This window comes from Apostichopus japonicus, chromosome 16 (assembly GCF_037975245.1).
Source record: "Apostichopus japonicus isolate 1M-3 chromosome 16, ASM3797524v1, whole genome shotgun sequence".
NCBI lineage: Eukaryota > Metazoa > Echinodermata > Holothuroidea > Aspidochirotida > Stichopodidae > Apostichopus > Apostichopus japonicus.
The window spans coordinates 28588525-28609235 of record NC_092576.1 but is presented as its reverse complement, the minus strand read 5'-3'; the positions used below and the strand labels follow the sequence as shown (position 1 = coordinate 28609235).

Genomic DNA, 20711 nt, shown 5'->3' with positions numbered 1-20711 from the left:
GCAGAACAATGTGTAGAGTACCAGAAGTGCCAAGTCATTGGCAATTCTTTCTATAACAACTTAATATTAAGAACGAAAACTGACAATATACTATCTAAGCTACCAACATATAATGCTTCTTTACTAACCACCTATAATAATGCTTTAACTACCAACATATCAAACTGCTTACAGGTGTAATATATTATTTGATGTCGAAACCTTTAAAGAGTAAAGCATTACAGACAAAATGCATTCCCTTCCGTACACAGCTGGAACAGGTCTCACTAACGTTACTTGGACGCGGCCTAACCTAAAGAAGAGGGCACTCTACCAGAACGTTATATTTTTCACATGTATACTCCTGCCACAGTGAAATTTACCTTCAAAGTTATTTCTCAATCATTACACTCCCTATAGCCATGGTTTTCATCTGTACTTTAGAAAGCCTCATAAATTACCATGAAGATTAATTACGAATGCAAGAGTGTGATAAGTGAGCATTCAAATCCCGTAGTACTTGTACTACAATTAACGCTAGCCCAAGGCGACTCCCACGCAACCAAAGCACGGTAGGATAGCAGAAACTAGCCGTACCCCACTGGCCTGGAAACAGTTATTAAATAATCACAGAGTTCACAGTGTTGAAGTGTGCGCAAGGAGTTCTTGCAGTACTAGGAATAACTTTTTGGTTGTTCATGGTGTTATTTTTTGGGGGGCGGACAACACACCATGGAGTATAGTCATGTAGGTAACTTTTGAGCGCCAGTGACAGGCTCAAATAAGTGACCTACGCAGCTAGCCTCTAAAACTGCAAATGTACAGAGACTATATGTCAAAGTCTAGTAATGTAAGTATTGTTTAATTGGCAAGTAATGTCAATATTGTAGCAAGCACGCGCAGTACAATAAATAGGGAGTGACACCAGGGGCGTAGCGAAGGGTTTTTTGTTGGGGGGGGGTGTGGAGAATTTGATTTGCCGACGGATCTAGAAGTGGTGACTGAAATGGGGGAGGGGTCTAAGGGGAGGGCCCTCCCCCTTTGACAATTTTTTAGTTTTGAAACGTCCTTAGATGCAATCTGGTGCATATTCTAAGTCAAATTTGATTTGCCGACGGATCTGGAAGTGGTGACTGAAATGGGGGAGGGGTCTAAGGGTAGGGGGTCTACCCCTCCCCCTTTGGAAAATTTTTAGTTTTGAAACGTCCTTAGATGCAATCTGGTGCATATTTTAAGTCAAATTTGACACGGAAGAAGCTCCAGTTCTAGCTCCCGTTCTCCTTTTCTGTATTCAGCTTTCCTTCTTTCTTCCCCTTCCGCTCTCTTCACCTTTCTCCTTTTGCCGACAGACCCAAAATTTGCCGACAGCGACCAAATTATTGGGGGGGGGGTGTGACACCCCCACACCCCCCGCTCGCTACGCCCCTGAGTGACACACTTTCTTAATCTGTGACTTCCATAAGCTGTTGACCCGTTGTTCAGTTTTGTGTGGTAATAAGTCATTGGCTCCACTGTGCATGGCACGACAGAGCTTAGTAAATCCTTACTAATTTGTATTTGTGGCGAAATTAGAAATATTTGTATGCATAAAAGTGGAGGTACATCGTAATCGCAATTATATTGGGAAATTTCGGTATGGTTCTTCATTCTTTTTAATTTTTTGTATCTTTAGATAACGTTAGACTCACTAGTTCCTTTCAATGAACCAATTGTACATATCAGTTGTGCGAGATTTTTGGTTTATCCAATGATGCGTGCCTTCGGGTGTGATGTTACGCCTCCCTAACTTGGTATGTTATCGGGTAAAATATCGGAGGTAAGAGGTCGAAGAATCAATTTTTGCTATGCCTCCTAAGCAACAATGGGGAAACCCCAGATGGGATATCTACAGAACTTTTCAGGTGCCAACGAGATACTAATTTTAGGTGAATTATATAAATATCTCAAAATGTGTGCATTGAGATACGAGATGTTAATATCTCGGTATCTATACGTTGAGATGTTAAAATTGAGAAACAAGATTTTAATATACTTATATTTGTACACTAAGATATCATTGAAGTATAAAGATACAAGATCTTAATATTTAATACCTTTACATAACGATATTGACAAAATATCTTCGATATCTTAATATCTCAATAACTGAACATTGATATATTGAAATATTGTGGTACAAGATGTTAATATCTGCACTTTAAGATATTGAAATAATGGGATACAAAATCTTAATATCCTATGATATGTACACTAAGATATTGAAATATTAAGATGCGAGCACTTCTTATCGTTTTATTTGTACACTAATATATTGAAATATTCAAGGTCAAGGGACATGTATAGTTGACTTTCAATAATGTAAAACTTAACAATTCTAATGTTAAGAAAAACCTTACCCGCGTTCATTTTCCATCTCCAAAGGAGTAGAAATTGGCAACAAGTTCTATTACGTAATAGTTTTCGTGACATCACAGGGGAAACACAGAAGAGGGCAAACATGTAACTGTTCTGGGCTGTGTATTTGAGTATGGAGAAATCTCTAACTAGTGAAAATTATTTCCTCAACAGTCTGTTACAAGAAAGTTAAGATTGGGATTTATTTGAAAAATAACAGATTGGTACATAAAACATCAAACGAAACATTGCATGACTCCTTGTTTCAAAAAATTTATGGATTTGCCTCCTACTAAGAAACAAAAACTCCGCAAAAATCGGCTAAATTGCCTCGGTTAGAAAAAGTAGAAAACAAATGCCGTCATTTGCTTACCAAGGCGAAAATTTAGGATATCGTCGCAGGGAGCTGCTTACCGCTACCACATACAGTTGGTATACACGCACTAATATGCATACACTGCATGCAAAGCTAGCTCACACATATTGAGTTTTCCCCTACATGTTCGAATAGGAGACCATCGAATAACGGATCTGATCGGACAGCGATGTCGAAATTGCTCGTCTTGACGGAACGCAATAGTAACGTTAGGCCTAGCGTACTATATAGGCTAGTTGTGTGATTCGTTAGGCCTAGATCCGATGTTACCAATCTTTCCCCATGATAGAAATAACTCGGAAATAAATATTGGTCTTAGGCAGCTAGGCTAGCTGAGTGCAGTGTTACTGAGCTATCGGTGTTAGACGAACTTGAAACTTGCGCAAATCTCGGTACTGTTGTGCATCCATTTTCAGATATTTGTTGACTGTCCGTGACTTACTGTTTACGTTTTTGATCTTGGTTAGCACATTCTGCCTATGCAGTTTTGGCCACCGTGGTATTTCCCCCCATGACGTCTATCATCTTTCGGGATGAGCTTGGTAATGAACTTACAAAAAACAGCAATCACACAATCATGGAAATCCAAATTTGGAGTATAGGGTTTTGATATGTAGCTTCTCAAACTGTGCAAGTTTTAAGGGATCTGCTACGTGTATCTTGACCTTTAAGATACGAGATATTAATATCCATATATTTTTACATTAAGTTATTGACACATTCAGTTTTTCATGGGCCTACGTGTGTCGTCAACCCGAACCGCAAAATGAAGAACTCATGTCTAAAGAATGCAAGCTTCTCATGTTAAATGGTGAGCACTCCAAAAAAAAAGGATCATTTAACAATTCTGAACAACATGTTAGGTATTTACAAATATGAACATGAAAAGATGAACAAAGCAAAATATGAAAGTTCCACATTGTAAGATAAAGAACAGTTATACACTACACTATAGATTGTGGTCTCTTGAGTTTGATGCCAAGTTCTTGTTTGAAGCAAGCATGTAAAGGAAACCCAAAATTGCTTCTCTTATATTCCACAATATCCACTAATTCTACAGAAATCTTATCTGTTGCTTTAAAGTTCAGTTTTGTTGTCTCCTGAGTTTACGTCTTCGTAAACCTGTGCCTCAGGTATAAAGAAATAAGGACTGGTATCATCAACTTCATAAGTTTCGGATAGCGGTTTTCTGTAATGAAATATATTATATAAACTTAATATTTGTAAATTTATTTGAAATGAGCAGCAATTAAAATATTCTAGTTTTATCGTGTAATAGGTGTTAACAGTAACAACTAACCTGTTAACATGTCTTGCTTCTCTCAACGCCAACAAGTCTGTAGGGATAGATACGTATATAGCTCAATGTAACTTATAGGTAAACATATTTCCTAAAACACAACAATATAAATGGTCATTACGATTTATAATGCTCCAGTTAAGTCCAAACTTGCATGGGATCGTAATTTAGTCATTACTGATAGTTGATTTTTTTTTACTTTTTGTGTTTTCCGGCATTTCGATCTACAAGCCTTCCTCATCGCTGAACGTCATTGACATGTTCTCTTTGATGGTCAAACACCTAAATGGTGGAATCAATTTAACATGCGTAGTATTATGTGTACGTAGGTATCCGACCAGACGGTTAGGGCTTTAACTACTGTTACGTTGGCTTTGACATTTCCCTAGACGCATTTATGTGAGACACTACGTATACTTCCGCCTTTCATTTGCTAGGACTTCATCTATCTGATCTTACCTGTTTCATAAGTTCCCGGATTAGTCTTTGGTGAACCCCCGTGACCCGACACTTGTACGACGTCACTATTACTGTAAAGAAATAATGCCTTCATTGTTACGATGCAAAAGGGGTTCAGTCAAAACTCAGCACCCAAATATTGCATATTTGCAAATTGACAATAATATAATATGAATAAGGTAACGTGAACAGCAGGTGAAAATTCAATAGTGGGTCTTTGATTCGTGTATTTGTGACTTAATTGTTGCCTTGACTGCTAAAGAAAACGTGCTTGATATTTGAGTCAGGAACAGAAATGAGTGAGTAGGTATCGAAGCATTGAGAATACTGTAATGTCACTTCTGTACCGTTCTCAAAGTCTCTTGTATGTGTTCAGTAACACTGTGCCTATCATACAAAACAACTAAACAAGTTCTTAGATGAGTGCCAATGGTAATTCTTGAAAACAAGAGATACACAATAAAGCAGTGTATCAAAGAAGCGTTCAATGTAACTTCTTACGAAGCCTCAAACTTGGCTTCCTCTGCGTTATTTATTGTAGCGTCCAACGCCACATCAAACACAAATCAGTATTTTTAGCCGAACTCTACAAATAATAATACCCGGTGCTGTGATTATTAAAAAAGAACTGCGACCCAACGCTTGTGATAAAATTATAATACAAAGAATCCTAGTTCCGATCGAATGATGTGGTTTTACTATAAAGTGTCCTTTTCAAGTTGAATTATTTAATTCCCTTTTGCAAGTTCAATTTGTTATAACATTCCGTTTCTTTTATTGCTTTCCTGTTATCCTACATATCTGGCTTAAGACCAAACAAGTCAATGTGTTGGAATGTTCGGTCTGGAGACCGGAGAGCCATACTATGCGAACAATAGTATGGGTTCCTTTTTTAAATTGTTTTTCACATAAATATTACAATTTGAAGTGAAGTCTTCTGGTTTGCGATACCATGCGTCATGGAAAATACCCAAAGAATTTTCACAGTAGTTGCAAAGACGTCATAAATGATAAATTTTTCTTGTGTAATACTGTACATAAAACGCTATTTAACGATTGTATTCATGTAATTTTGAATGGAAGACTAGAAAGGCCATCAAATCACATGAACATTTGTAAACTTAACTTATTCAAAGAAAGTAAATACCTGCAAACATTTCGGCACATAGAAGCAACTGGTTACGGGAAGAAGAAAACAACATTCATAACAATATGTATACATTACTAAACTAAAAGAATGACGTTTTTGGAGAGCTTTAGTTTACTCCGTGACTGTGTTTGTTATTCTGTAAGTTTAGTGTAATTCTGTTAATAACGTATTATTATTTCTTCTAAATTACATGGCTTTTCATTTGAGAAAACTATTAAATACTGATTAGTCTCCTAAATGGAAGGATAAAAAGAAAATATTTAAAATTAAGATTTAAGATCTTAAATTGCACGGAAATTTAAAAGATGAGAGGAGAAGGCCTAACATATTTAAGGAGTTGACAAGTTATGTTGACCAGTACATATTAGACAGATGCAAGTTGTAAACCAAAAGTATTTTATTATTATTTGTCATTCTCTACGGAAATTTACTGAATTACTAACCTCTGTTTCGTTTCATGAGGACAAGAAGTCCACATTGTACAATAACAAAGAAGGTAAGGGAAATTGGAATGTAGATATTTTGCATACGGAATTTCCAGGTGGTAAACCCTGCGGAATGAAAAGATATAAAATATATTGAAAGCGTAAGTTTCAAAATTCAGAACTAGGAAAAACTCCCAGCCTCCACCGGAATTTGAACCCGAGCCTCCGCTTTATATGCGGACACCCTAACAAGCTAGGTTATGGACGCTGATTGTATGTCAAGAAACCGGTAAGAAGGTCGTATTTCCACTGCAGGCGTTTGTCGCCTGTATCTAACAATAATAATTCTGTGTGGATATATATATATATATATATTTATATTATATATAGTACATTTAACAAGAACAACATCAAAATTGGCTAAAGTTGCACGAGGAGTATGCGGCAAATAATTAAAGTCCATTATAACAAGATCATATCGAAAGAGAACCCGGAGACCAGGGAAATAACTTGCATTTGCATTTGCATTAAAATGAGCGACTGCCTCCTGTCCGGGAATGTCTCGCCATCGATATAATCAACAAGGAAAAGCTCACTACTGGTCAGTGGGAGCTGCAAGGCAAGGTACATCCACCACACCAAATCTTTCCACAACGAACGTTACCAAGACAAAAACTGAGTTCTCAAAACATATCTTGGATTTAAAAAGAAAGAAAATCGATCAATCCAATTCTTGGGAAAGCCTAAAGTACTACAATACACATAAGCGCAGCTCCAACCAGTGTAACCTCTGTATGGAAAACAAGTTCTTAATATCAAGAAGCAGAGCCGACAAAAGCTACAAATCAATCAACAAGCGTAGCGAAAATGTGTCCAAATGTCGTCATGGCAACCGTTCAAAGAAAATCCCTGGCTGCCCCAAAGGAATTAGTCGTCCTTGCAAGATTCAGTTACATGATGATCGCCGCAGTGAAAAGAACTCAATTTGTGCGTAAAACTGAGTTGCAATGCGAGAATTGCGTGATTAGACATATATGCATACATACATGAATATAAATATAATATATATATATATATATATATATATATATATATATACACACTTTAAACTATATATATATATATATATATACATATACATATACATATGTACTACACTAAACTATTGCAAACTGTATTTAATCACAAATTGATGGTTTCCTCAGCTTCTGGGTACAGTTTTCATTTTCATTTGAATAATGCATTACCTTTAGATGACGTTGCATTTCTTATCGAGTTAATGATGCATCCGAGGAGCTGATCTATTGTTAAATGCATATTATTTATTTTCATTTGGGACTGACTGTAATGTCGACGAATATCAGGTTCAAGTTGTCTAACGATTGTTAGAAACATAGTGGCGGGAGCTAAGCAGCGATTGTGGCTAGCCAATTGGCGAAAAAGAGAGTCCTATGTTACTGTATCAATTATGGATACAATTATGGGCACAAAAACAAACCGCTCTTGTAGTTGATTATAAATAGATATCGTTTCAAAGAAACATGTATTCTTTGCCAATGTATTAGGGACGTGCGAGCGGAACAGACAGAGGATACTTTAAATGCAGCAACAATGTAACCTACCAACAATAACATAGTGGGCGATGCTTTTTTGATCCGGAAAGTGACACGAATGCGAAACGACACAAGAAATTGTTCCAATGGCCTCTTCCTTCATCTCCAGTATTAATGTCGATGTAACGCCAAATGTTTCATTGTTTGCATTCTGTGTTTCGATGCTGGAAACATCATGTGTAGTTAATTCTGTACTACGGTTGTTCATCATCCACGTTATTTCAACCGGTGGACAACCACCAGAAGCGTGACAGATCGCAACAAGTGTTTCACCTTTGACAAATGAAAGTCTACCGGAGAGATAGCCTTGCCCGTTTAATGTTAAGGTCACTGTCGGTGGAACTGAAATTATAAACATTATTTACCATCATTTTCACAGCAGATCCTGGTAACGAAATTATAACTGTATATGCTCCATAACAACATTAGTAAGGTCATTTTGTGAATTTAAAATATGATTGCTTTAAACCTAAGCTAAAAACAATATAATATTACAGATTCTTCATTCATCTACAAAATGGTTCATGGAACAATTTTCTCGTGACTTAAGTTCCGAAATAGGTAATACATTAAAACTGGTCATTTTAAACTTCGTTTAATCTGCTAAGCTGACAAACCATAAAATAGATGAGAAGATTTCAACAAGCATATTTTGAAGAAAAAACATTTCATTTATTCAGAAATTAATGATCGAAAGTATCAAAAATGTTTCTGCTGAAGACGGACTTCATTAATGCATTCTGTTTCGCCGTGCCTTTTGATTTAAACAAGCCAATAACGGAACGCATTGTAATGCATATTCAGTACCAACGAAGCTCTCCTTGCTCGACGAACAGCTGATCGTTGATGCGACTAGCAGACTAGTGACAACCGAAATAAGTGTGCAAAACCTAGCCCATGGGCACACATAATACTAAAGTTGGTATCATAGACCTTTCATCTTTATCACAATTCCTTTCTGACTAGGCTTTATAGCGTAACTTTATTAGAACTAGGTCTCTGACTTGGCTACTAATTTTATACTAAGCCATATGTCCCACTAACAGTAAGGTTCGGTGAAGTTGATGGAAGGAACACGTGTCATCTTTATTGTATTCCAATTACATGGAAATAGCTGTCCTGTGATAAAATTAATAAAAAACAAATTGAAGAGGTTCAGGTATCATTTTGCTCAGTTTCGATAGGATTCTATCATTGGTACTTCAAAAGTGTCATAAAACTGTCATTAGCCAGCAACCATACGTCACTACGACAAATTTCGACAACGCAATGTGACTGCGAGCTGGTATAATTACAAATGAACCATATTACTGACAAGCTATATTTATATAAAAGTCGGCCAAGAAAGAACCTGACCACGAAAACCAAACAACGTGATTGGCTTTGAATCCCAGTCCCCTTAAACATAGGCATTTACTAACTAGCAATTTCCTCATTTGTACGAAAAATACATCTTGTGAAAATTACCCAATATTACGTAGTTCGCAATCATTTCTTCATAGTAGTAGGAATGCGATACCACACACGTGATAGTGCCATTTACCGCATTATTTACTTCCAATGATAACATCGATGTGACATCAAACGTCTCATTATGTACATTAGAAGAAAATGTACTAGTTGAAACATTTGGTGTGGATCCATCAAGTGTCGTATTATCTATCAACCAAGTCAGTTCAAGGCGCGGACGACCACTTGAAGCGCTGCAGACAGCAACAATTTCTTCACCTATGACGAAAGTCAGCGAATCATTCAGATAATCTTGGCTGTTTAAAGTCAACGTCACACTTGGTATAGCTGATGAAGAAAAGAGTTGGAAAAAACAATTGGAAATTCTGCTAAGATTTCTAACATGTATAAAGAGGGCCACACTCTTGTTTGGTCAACACGTGCGAAAATGAAGAAGCGAAGCATAGTTAAACGAAGAAGCGGAGCATAGTTAAACAAAGAGGCGCAGCATAGTTTGAAATTGCAAACGTTGAAACTATCTTTTATTGGAACAATGTAAAACGAAGCAATACACAATTTAATCCATGTATTGCTTACAGATATTGCTACTGTCGTTACACCGAATTTATTGAGCATCCTTTACCACATATGAACCGATCTCCCAAAGCTACAAATAAGGTACTTTGATAACTTTACCTGCATATAACACTTGTTACACTGTAATCGACACACATGATATTGGAAAACCCCGTAATTTTCAGGATAATTGAAGAAATAATTTGCCTTTGGGGTTTTATTATACCTGATTTACGTATTTTCTAACAACTACAAAGACGGTTAATTCAATTTGTTTCTGATGTGGGCTAGGCTAAGGATATGGTCTATGTGCAAGAATTTGAGGTAAAAGTAAAGTTTTTTACCTCATTGACAAAGTTTTCAACTAGCATGTTCTTATTTTCTATAATTGATAACATTATTCTTTCTCTAAAGTTAATCTCATGATTCTGTATGTGACCAAAAATTGGGTAAGGCGTGATAAAGTTGTCATCTAATTACCGCCTTACGGTAAACACTTTCCAAAACCTCCGTGAACAACTTTTTACATTTCTCGTCAACTTTCGATTGTTCTAATTTGAACGATCGTAAACGTGTAACCATCAGCTATAACATTTGTTTTGTAAATGAATGACATACACACATAAATGGGCATGTCATGCAACGAAAGCCGATTTAGACATCGTAAACGTGGTTATAAGGTACTTCTAATTCACAAAGGTTTTAAGTGTAATTTGCATCGAAAGTTAAGTATATTGTCCTCTTTTTAATACTTGGCATGAAGTTTAGTTTTACATGTTTTAGTTTCACACTAGTACGTACTGCGATCGCTTAATAGTGAACGTCAACTATTGTTCGAGAAAGAACAGCCGAACTTCATAAAGAACGAGGTTACTATTTCATTTTATATTGTCATAGCAATATGTATTGGCTTCCGGAGAATTTAATCTTTTCTTGACAGGCAATAATCTGATATTTGATGACAAACACTACCTCCAAATTCATGGCACGGCAATGGTTACCAAAATGGCACCGTCTTTTACCAACAACTTTATGGGAAACATCGAGTGAGAATTTTCGTTTCGACAAATCTTGAAACCACACACGTGGTTACGTCTCATTGACGATATATTCATGATATGGACCCATGGTGAGGCAAATCTAAAACTCTTCATTTACGACAAACTCGTTTCGTCACACAATCAAATTTACTGCATGCTTTTCTGGACATAGCGTTCACGCTCTGAACACCACTGTGACCCTACAAAATGGCTCACTCATGACAGACTTTTCAATATACCCATGAACAAGCACAACTACCTCTTACCAAGCATTTGCCATTCATCTCACTGTACCAGAAATATTCCATTCAGTCAAGCGTTAAGCATTCCACGCATGTGCTTCTCTGAAGTCGATTTTGATTCTTGCACCAAAGAACTGTCACAACACCTTTCCAACAGAAAGTATTGTCGGGATACTATTGAAATTGCCATTAGAAAGGCCAAAAGAAAACCCCGTGCCGAACATTGACGTATAAAACTTGTCAAACCTGTACCAAAAGGTACCATTGGTTATTGAATTCAACCCTGGTCTCCCGCCACTGACTAATATCAATCAGAAGAATTTTCATCTACTTCAAAGCACAGAACGTCTGAAAATCAGTTTTTTTTCAGAACCACCTGTCATCTTATTGATAAGACCCAGAAACCTACGGGATATTAAGTTCATGTATCCTTTGAGGATGAATCCCCATCATGGGAAAGCAAAATAGAAACTACATGATCATCGCTCTATACACGAAATTGCAAGACGTTCTTATTTGTCAATTCGACTGGGGTATTTCAGAGCAACCAAACTACACGCACGTTCCGAATCCGGGCTAAAATAAACCACCTATCTAAACATGTCATTAACCTCATCTACTGCAATATTTGCAACTTACAATACGTTGTAGAGTCGAAAAACACCCCAAGAATACGAATGACTCAACATAGATCGGCGAACAAAACAAAAAAGATCAACCTACCTGTTGAAAATCACTTCAATCTCACAAATATTCGATTGAGAATAAACGTTTTATTGCCATTGACTTAAACGATTCTTGGACAAATAAATCTACAAAAGGAATAGAAAATTTCTGGGAACTAAACCTAAAGACCACAGCACCATTCGGTTGAAACATCAGAAACGATCTGCCGTACCAGATAAACCTAAACAATCCCTCTGAAATTATGACGGAATCAGATTAAAATAACCCAATACTTTTAAAAAAAATAATCCGATCTTTCAAAACGTCTGCTAAATCCAGCAGAAACAGTAAGTCGCCGACACTTTTCTCTATAACACAGGTTCAGTTCCTACTACTCCTGATCACTTTCGGTGATGATGCACTGAAAAAGAGCTAAGTTTGCTCGAAAGCTCTGCAAAAACTAAATAAAACAGACTAAATAAATGCTCAATTCAATATCTAGAAAACCGCCCGTAATTTCTTCGGTTACGTTATTAATGCACCGTCGCTTCTTATTTCTTGTATAGCAATAACGATTGTACTCTTTCATTTGTATAGCAAATTTAAAAGTCTTGTGTTGATGTATATATCTTTATATATATATATACTCATGTTTGTATTACATTCAGACCGAGGACCCTATTGTATTTTCCATTGTTCAAATCCACGTCCTAACCTTAACAATACCCCATACAATAGAATTCTTCCGAGGGCGTGGATGTATATATATATATATATGTATGTATATATGTAGATATAGATATATATCCATATATATATCCATATATATATATATACTGTTTATTAATATATAAGTTCCGTCAAAGCCGTAATCTGTGGTCAATTCATATATCAGTGAATCAGCGATTGACTAAACTACATTAATAAATGAGAGATCAACCAGTCGTCAACCTCTTCTCTGATTTTGATCTCGAGATGTGTTCAAGATTTGTGTTAATTCAAACAGCCGGAACTTCGGGAGACACTGGTCAACGTCTCAACACGATCACACTCGACTAGTGCAAATTTAGACCAACTAAATATTGAACATCAGTTTCCAAGGGAACAACAAAAAGTTACTTTAGAAAACAAAATGCATATGCTGATACTTTGCTATTGTTTTTCATTAATGAGATAAAGCAAACCACAATAAATTTGAAAGCTGAACGAAATACGAAATCAATGTCTGTGATTAGATCATCTCCATGAAATACAGAGAAAATGATGACAAACATACCTGTGACAATCAGCAAATATGTCCACCGTTCGGAGTTTCGGAAACATTGATAGTTCCCTTCGTGTGAATAAGAAACATTAGTTATAACCAGTGAATAGTTCGTAGATAAACTCATGCTTTTGCCAGGGAGTTTTCCGACATTTGCTCTTCCTGCATAAAGAACTTTATCATCGTGCTCCCATCTCTGTACGGTTTGCTGTGGCATATCTTCGCCAGGACATTCGAAAATCACTGAAGAATACACTTCAGTTTGCTTTACATGAGAAGTTCCATTTTCACCTTTAAATGCATTTACGGAAACAATGTAAATTCCAAAGAAAAGTAAATTTTGTCTCGCTTGTCTAAAAGCCATTTTTAGATGACTTGGTTGTTGATGATCCTTTCGTGTACTCTTCTTCAATGCGCAAGGGAAAAGTATATTTATTGTTATGTTATTTGTACCACTGGATGTTTTACAACCCTCTATCTGATTTGCTGAAACACTGATGATGCAATTGAAAATCGCAAAGAAATGGGTAATAAACATAAGTGATCACGCAACCACTTGAATTAAATATTCCTTTATTTCGACCCACTTCATCACTTAGCCCGGGTGTAACAACAATATCGGTTTCGAACTATGTATCAGTCTATAAAAGATGAAAAAAAGCCTGAAATGCCAAAGGTGTCATGTCATTTCTCTCTATCTTTCTCTTCCCGAGAAACTAGATAGCGAGATGACCTTGATATGCCAACGGGCGAAGGACGACATGCATAACCAGGAGGCGGGGGGGGGGGGGGATCTACCATTCAAATGTCTTGACCCCTTCCGCTTGTCCCTGTTTCTTGCTACTTGCGAGCTGCGCTGTATCTCGCAACCTGCGAAAAGTTGTATCACTCAGTCTGCGGACTGTGCTGTATCTCGCAACCTAAGAGCTTGGCTGTATCTCGCAAATCCAGCGAGTTGTACTGTATCTCAAGGTCGTTGCGACTTAAAAAATAACCCAGTCAAAACGCTTGGGGAGTCATAAAATAAATGTATTCACAAAATAGGGAGATGGTCGGGCTTCGGCCTCAGGTTACTTTTAAGTACTTGTATGTCAATCTTTCCCAAATAATGAATTTAATTTTGAGTTAGAATAATGTGTCAGCCTTGTAACTTTTATGGTAATACCACAAGTAATGCTGACAAGATTTTAGTATTATCTATCATGGTTTCGATAAACTAACAAATCGTTCAGGTAAGTTAAATTCACTTCACTGACATGATCAATCAAACAGTGGCAGATGCTGTTTTTTTTTTGCTTGTGAAACATTATGTAGTAATGAAATATGTGTTTAAGTCGGTGAAGAGAACTAATATGGTAACTATTGTCTCTTGAAACAACGTAAATGCAATATAAAAATGACGGCAACAGAGACATTTTTCAAGCACAGATGTAATTTATTTCTGATCCAGTTGTAACAAAATATTTTATATCTCATAACTCAAGTGACATTGTGACTACACATGAAAGTGATATTTATTTAATTACCATTGGTATGCATCCCCTATGTAAATCTAAGCCCCAACTCCACCAATCAAGACTAGGAGCCAAACACACACAAACACAAATTTACAAGACAATTATCAGAGCTGCAAACCTTTTAAAGAAAAATATATTCATCGCCTGATAAATAGCATATATTTGTCCACATATTTACAATCTAAGTGGTACCATATGCAAAAAAAAATTAAAACTGGAAATGGACCTCTGAAGGCCCCAATATTAATCTTGACCAATTGTAAAGCAATAAGATTTAGAAAGCGAAAATGCTCTAATGTAAGAATTATCGTAGGCCTATGCGATAGCAACGGAACGAATCGTGGAAAATAATTCACATCGCACCAACATCTTTTGGACATTAATCAGATGGATACATCTCATTCACTTCGTTCACTCATTGGTATTCCCTCCACTCAATAATTATATTTGTCCGCGTAGTAAATTCATACTGTCCCCTTGAGGTATATGGCGGACATTAGCAGTGCCTATAGAACAATGATCACGCTTTCCGCCAAGAGTCGGCTCATTCAGAATTGAGTAAATCCATGCACACTGCATTGTTGACCTCAAAGTGTCACCCCAGTCTAACTTGAACAAACATGTAAAAATAATGTTATACTGCTATATATGCCATTAGTCTATATGTTTCAGATCTTTGCATCTATTTTTGCAGCTTTATATTAATTCGTGTCATATCCTATGGTAGATCTGTCACAAATTGTTATATACACAGATAATCGAAAAGAGTTTTCACTTGATTCCTTAGATAAATCTCTCATATACATAATGCTTAACACAGAATATAATGTAACCGAACTTGCGTAGTGTTTAAATTTTGAGGGCTATTTTTTAAGCTGTATAAACTGTTTACGTAATGTTATAATTCTTTGTCGGGAAATTCCCGTTAAGTTGTTTACTATGACGTAAATAATCGTGCACCTGGCCTCTCGGTCTCCGGAAGTCTGGTGACTGCAACTCCGAGGCGATGTCCTTTGTCCTTTCTCACGCGCGTAAACTTAAGCCATTGTTCAGGCTAGTATATAAGGAACTGATGGTACGTGCAGCGTGGGACTCTTTGACAAACTCTCGCAAGACGTCGACGTACGGTACGTTATAATTTACTATTATCCAAGTTGGTAGGTTTCTAATACAACGGCACCGTGTATAATTGTTAGTAGATATTGTAAGAGCTCAGAATATTATTGAATACACTTGTGAGTATAAATTGTTAGCAAACTGCACTATTGCATTGAGGGAGATTACCCCCAGTTATTTAGGAGTAACGTTATTGACCGACTGTTATCCTTTTATGTTATTTGGTAGCGCTCTAGATTACGTGACGCTGTGTGTGCTTAGTAGTGATCAGTATTCTGCTGTGATTGTATATATTTAAGTTAGTCCGTAATTAGGAACATTAGTGAATAGCCTAGGTCAGCCATCGGAAAGATACGTTACTGCCATATAGTAAATCGATTGGCTCTTAGTATTTTTGCATCTGTTAAGTTAACCGTTAAGTTAACTCTGTAGCTTGAATCTGTTTTCATATTTAGACCCTACGTTTGGCGTTCCGTTTATAGCCGCGTTATACGTTGCGTTATACGCTGCGTGTGGCGCCGCGTTGGACGTTGCGGTAGGCGTTTCGTTTAGTGCCGTGTTTAACGCTGCGTTTATACGCCGCGTTTAGGAATTGCGCTAACAGTTACGTTATGCGTAATGTAAGGCTTAGTACTAGTGTAGGGATATTTAATGAACCCAGTAAGGAGCTGTAAGTCGGAGGTCTGAATAAACGGTACCACTTTGCCACGGGCAATTTAGCATCTTCTCCGTTGTCATCTTTTTGTCGAAAATCTCCTTCGCCAACCCCATCTATAAATACTGCCCCACCAGACAGGGAAGTGACGTAACAATAAGTATACTCTGTAAAAAAAAGGCCAATTGAGTAAATGACAGGATTACAATATATGTTACGGTCAAAGCTGGTATGATGTTTCTTTGAAGCTAATTGCTGTTTTGTACTGTGTAAGGAATCTTGGCAATGTAGATTGGTCTTGAAGTTATGCCTAATGCTTACAATAAATAGTACGGTAGGCTAATTTCGGTTACTTATTAATAAACTCTTTAAAAAACTTACGAGATTGTGTTATGAATAAAATGAGGAAACTACAAAAGACATCCCAAAACAAAGACATCCCAAAACATTAAAAAAGATCTCTGAAACAAAAGAATTGAATTTTAGCGTTATATGTTTTTATTCTTACGAAAGAATCTTCAAAATTTATCCAATATGAAATTGGGGGAGAAACAGAAAAGTATAACAGGAAATATGCTTTTTGTGTTCGTAATTTGGTTTTCAATGTAATTCATATCATCGATTAGTCATTAATAGTTTTGTATGCAAGTGATTTCCAAGGCATTTTCGATTGCGTTAGTCATTACCATCTCAGGTTACCAGTAAAAAAAGAAGGTTATGGTAATAATTGGGAAGAAATACTTTCACGCTGATCTCAAGACGAATTGACAACTCTATTTTAAACAAAGAGAAATACGATTGCTGTCACTCAAAACCTATTGTAAATCTCCCTAGCATACTATTAGAAACTTTACTGACAAAATGGGATAGTCTTTAGATATTCAAAATTCAGTATAATTCTCTTTGACTTTCATGCCGTAAAGCAGTTACTTATTGTATTTAGTCATCATCATCTGAATTTTACAAAAGCTATTATTTTTCACATGAAGCAAGCTCTTTTAGGAACTCAACGCGATCTTCCCAACCTGATTCTGCTTTACTTTTTTCGTTTGTTATCATGTTTTGAAGAAACTGTTTTACGGTGATGTTAGCTGATGCGAGAGACAGCATGTTAGTTCGCTCGATGCAGTCTCTGATGGTTTCGACCTGGGCCAATATTTCTGCTTTTTTTATTTTCCTGACTCTCTTTAAACTTTTTTCAAAGCTTATCTTATACAATGCGTTACAAGCTGAAGAGAATGCATTACTCCTCAAGAGCAATGAAAATGAGCAGTTAGTCTATCAATATGAAGAAGCATATGAGGAGACAGTATGAACCAATTCTCGATGGTCAAATGGCATTTGTTTGGTTGCATTGTGGAATTACGTGCTGTTATCCGTGTCGCCCTAGCTATGTTTGGACATACCCTTCAATTAGACCCTTCGCCTCGATTTGGGGATGTCAACAATGTAAATCTCGTTGTCATTATAAGGAAAACTTAATGTACACACGAAAACCACGTACACGCAGTGGCAGAGCGTCCATACAGTCAGGAGGACGGATGTCCCCCCCCCCCTCCCCCTGACGGACTCAAATGGACTGCTGGCGCCCTTTTCAGCTTTTTACAACTTTTTAATTATTCGCGATTATTGACTTTTTTATTGCGCTCTCATCTATCTATTGACATTTGTCACATTATCTGCAAATTTGCAAGGACCGGAAAGGTTCATTTCCGGCGATTTTAGGGAGTATATTTACTCAAAAAAATTCAGTATGTTCCGCGGCAACCTGCAGTGTCGCTCCGCTTAGATAGTGTCGAAAGCGCCCCTACAGACCCTTCTCGCCCCCTGATCAATACCCCTAGCTCCGCCACTGCGTACACGAATAATTACTGATGAAGCATTGGAAGAGAAACTTAAATCAGATAACAATTGCGCATCACTGCCAGGAGTCTGATCGGTTTTCATCATAGATAGGGTTTCGAAACATTCATCTAAAGTAAGTTCACCTTCACATGCAACTGATCTTCCTCATTATGAATTGGGAATCCATTAAACATATTATGTAGATAGCAGCCAGTGGAAGTATAACGGCCCTCAGAAAGTTATAATATGATGGAGGATATCATCTTGTTGCGTTCAAAATACAATTAGAAGACTTATTTCTCATTTTCTATATTTTTTTTAGTTTTCCCTCTTCCTCTACCTATCTTGCACGAGATCTAGTAATATAACCTTAAAGTTGAAAATTGAAATATAATAAAAGCTTTTTTGAGCTTCCATAAGTTGGGAGCAAACATCAGAGCTACAAAAAGTAGCTTCTCCAGTGCGGAAATCTTAAGTATAATCGCCTGCGCTTTCGCACGGCGCTCTCTAGAGCTAACTTTTGAATATTTTATACTAAAAGATTAAATTTTAAATAATTTTTAGAAATTCCCATCGGGACGATGAAAAAGTTATGATCCGGTTCATTTCTGTATAAATTGTATAATTGGGGGTCATTTAACAATGAGTTGTTTAGCTTCAAATACCCACAGCCAGTACTAAATAGATGGGATATCATGGATATATCATTGAAAGAGTGGCCCGACTGAATGCCTGGAGAGAAAGAAGCCTTTATAATCGCATATCCTGCATACTAAGAAATAATATATTATAATACCCGGCGCTACGTTTGAGATCCATGTGAAATTGTTAGGAAAAGGGTTACGCTCCCTCGAAACATCCATAAAGTCATGAATATAAACTAACTGAAGATATTTTCTTCTTTCATTAAAAGTCGTTCTGAAATTACCCCCTGTCTTATCCAGGTCTAAGTTGAAACAAAGTTTAAATTCCCAGCCAATAGAATGATATCGCCCTGATACTTCGTTAAACGCCTAGAGATCAGGCGAAAAAGGTGCGGGTAATCAATGTTAGGAGCGAAAATACATAATAAATTAGAGACACGTTCCTGCACTTTTATATCAATGATTAAAAGCCCACCAAATTGGCAATGTTCTTCTTTAACTATTACAAATAGTAAGTTCGGATTTATAACAAGACACCCCCTACAACTAGCTGAAGACCGGTGTGAAAATAAAACAAATTCCACCCATTCATGCGGCTAATATATTTTATCTGAAATGTAGTTTGGTATTTCCTGAATAAAGATTAAACCCGCTTTACGCCTATGGAGATAAAAAAAAAGGCTGTCTGCTCTTCTTCACCTGCCTGGAGCCGTCTTGCGTTTTGAGAAATAAAATGTAAATCAGCTGCCATTACTTGAACTAGATGAACAACGTTAAGAGAACACAGGACTCGACTAGGAGACTTGAGTGATGTGACTGTAGTGGTGCGTTGTTCTTAATAGATATGGAGGTATAAAGGAATAAACATACATATAGACACAATCAAACCTAGCGGACAGGAGCCAAATCCGTCACGTAGACGATCCGTATCCGTAAGGAAAATGGAGTACATCATGGGACAGAAAGGGGCAAAGCTAGGAAGGCCAAGTGAGAATAACTAAAAACCATAATCGTGATGAGAAATTTAGAAGAAGTACAACAGTTTACAGAAACGCTACAAGAATCCCACACGCACTACAGAAATATTACAACATGCAGTAACAACAATATAAGAACTGAGAATGCTGTAATGGCGACAGACTAAAAGGCTTAACCAACATGTTAAGGATTTAATATATTTATAAATAAGGAAAAGCTGAACGTGAATTTATCAATAAATTTATTTCAACTTAACAAAGTCTTGTTTGGACGCTTGTTTCTAAAAATATAGAACTCAAGATGAAAAATGAGAAAATAAATAAGGGTGACGTTTCTAATATCAAAACCCGAAGTAAAAAAATCCGCTTTTTTGAAGTAGAACTTTGTACCAAATGATCTTACTGACCACACCACCTATGTAAGAAAAATTGATGTGTCACTCCCAGAAAAGATGTCGAATGGTTTTAATTTCAATTTTACAGATTAAACATCAAGTGTCAGACATGTCCATTAGGTGAAGGAGTCTGTTGTTTGGAATAATTCTATGCAAGAACCGGAATTGAAAGTAGGAGATTCTCGTTTCAGAAACAGAGTGCCATTGCATACCGAAAATATAACTCCAATCTGGCTGTTGAAACCCCTAAATTCTGCTTTCCATTTGGAGTAATAATAATAATGTTAATAATAATAATAATACTATTAATAACGAAGCAGTTATTTTAACGAACCTTAAGCCACCACAAATGTGGAAGAAGCCCACTAAGGGCTTATAGATTACAACTTTCATGTCGGGTGGTTTCAAATGCTATGTTTCGAAAGAAGGTTTCAAAAACGTTTATTAGTATTGATAACTTATGCAGTCGATCTGTAGTAGTAGTCGAATGGTAGTAGTATATGATATGTAAGGAAGTAAAGCACATGGAATATTAGTTCTGCTGTCCGGTATATATATATATATATATATATATATATACATATATAAATATATATATATCTTTCTATATATATATATATATATATATA

The 20711-nt window shown here is 36.6% G+C and overlaps 1 protein-coding gene and 1 long non-coding RNA gene across 2 annotated transcripts in view; one reads left to right on the top strand and one right to left on the bottom strand.

The window, feature by feature from the left end:
* Positions 1-1388: 1388 nt before the first annotated feature.
* LOC139983137 (uncharacterized) lies at positions 1389-13403 on the bottom strand. The gene is made up of 8 exons (XM_071996511.1): positions 12946-13403; positions 9164-9493; positions 7706-8038; positions 6102-6209; positions 5656-5683; positions 4509-4579; positions 4050-4086; positions 1389-3938 (listed from the first exon to the last, which is right to left on the bottom strand). The coding sequence occupies exons 1-8, from the start codon at positions 13295-13297 to the stop codon at positions 3827-3829; spliced, it is 1371 nt and encodes a 456-aa protein (XP_071852612.1). The 5' UTR covers positions 13298-13403; the 3' UTR covers positions 1389-3826.
* Positions 13404-13949: 546 nt separating this feature from the next.
* LOC139983463 (uncharacterized) overlaps positions 13950-20711 on the top strand; it is a 45825-nt gene continuing 39063 nt past the window's right edge. Inside the window, exon 1 of the long non-coding RNA XR_011798695.1 lies at positions 13950-14992. This is a non-coding gene — a long non-coding RNA (uncharacterized lncRNA). The remainder of the gene's footprint in view (positions 14993-20711) is intronic.

Bases quoted from the DNA above. Each gene is read 5' to 3' on its own strand.
- LOC139983137 (XM_071996511.1), bottom strand. From the start codon at position 13,297: ATGGCTTTTAGACAAGCGAGACAAAATTTACTTTTCTTTGGAATTTAC. The intron at 8,039-9,163 runs GTAATTTTCACA...TTATAATTTCAG, and splicing joins TGCGAACTACGTAATATTGG to TTCCACCGACAGTGACCTTA. The intron at 4,087-4,508 runs GTAAGATCAGAT...CTATCCCTACAG, and splicing joins TCCGGGAACTTATGAAACAG to ACTTGTTGGCGTTGAGAGAA.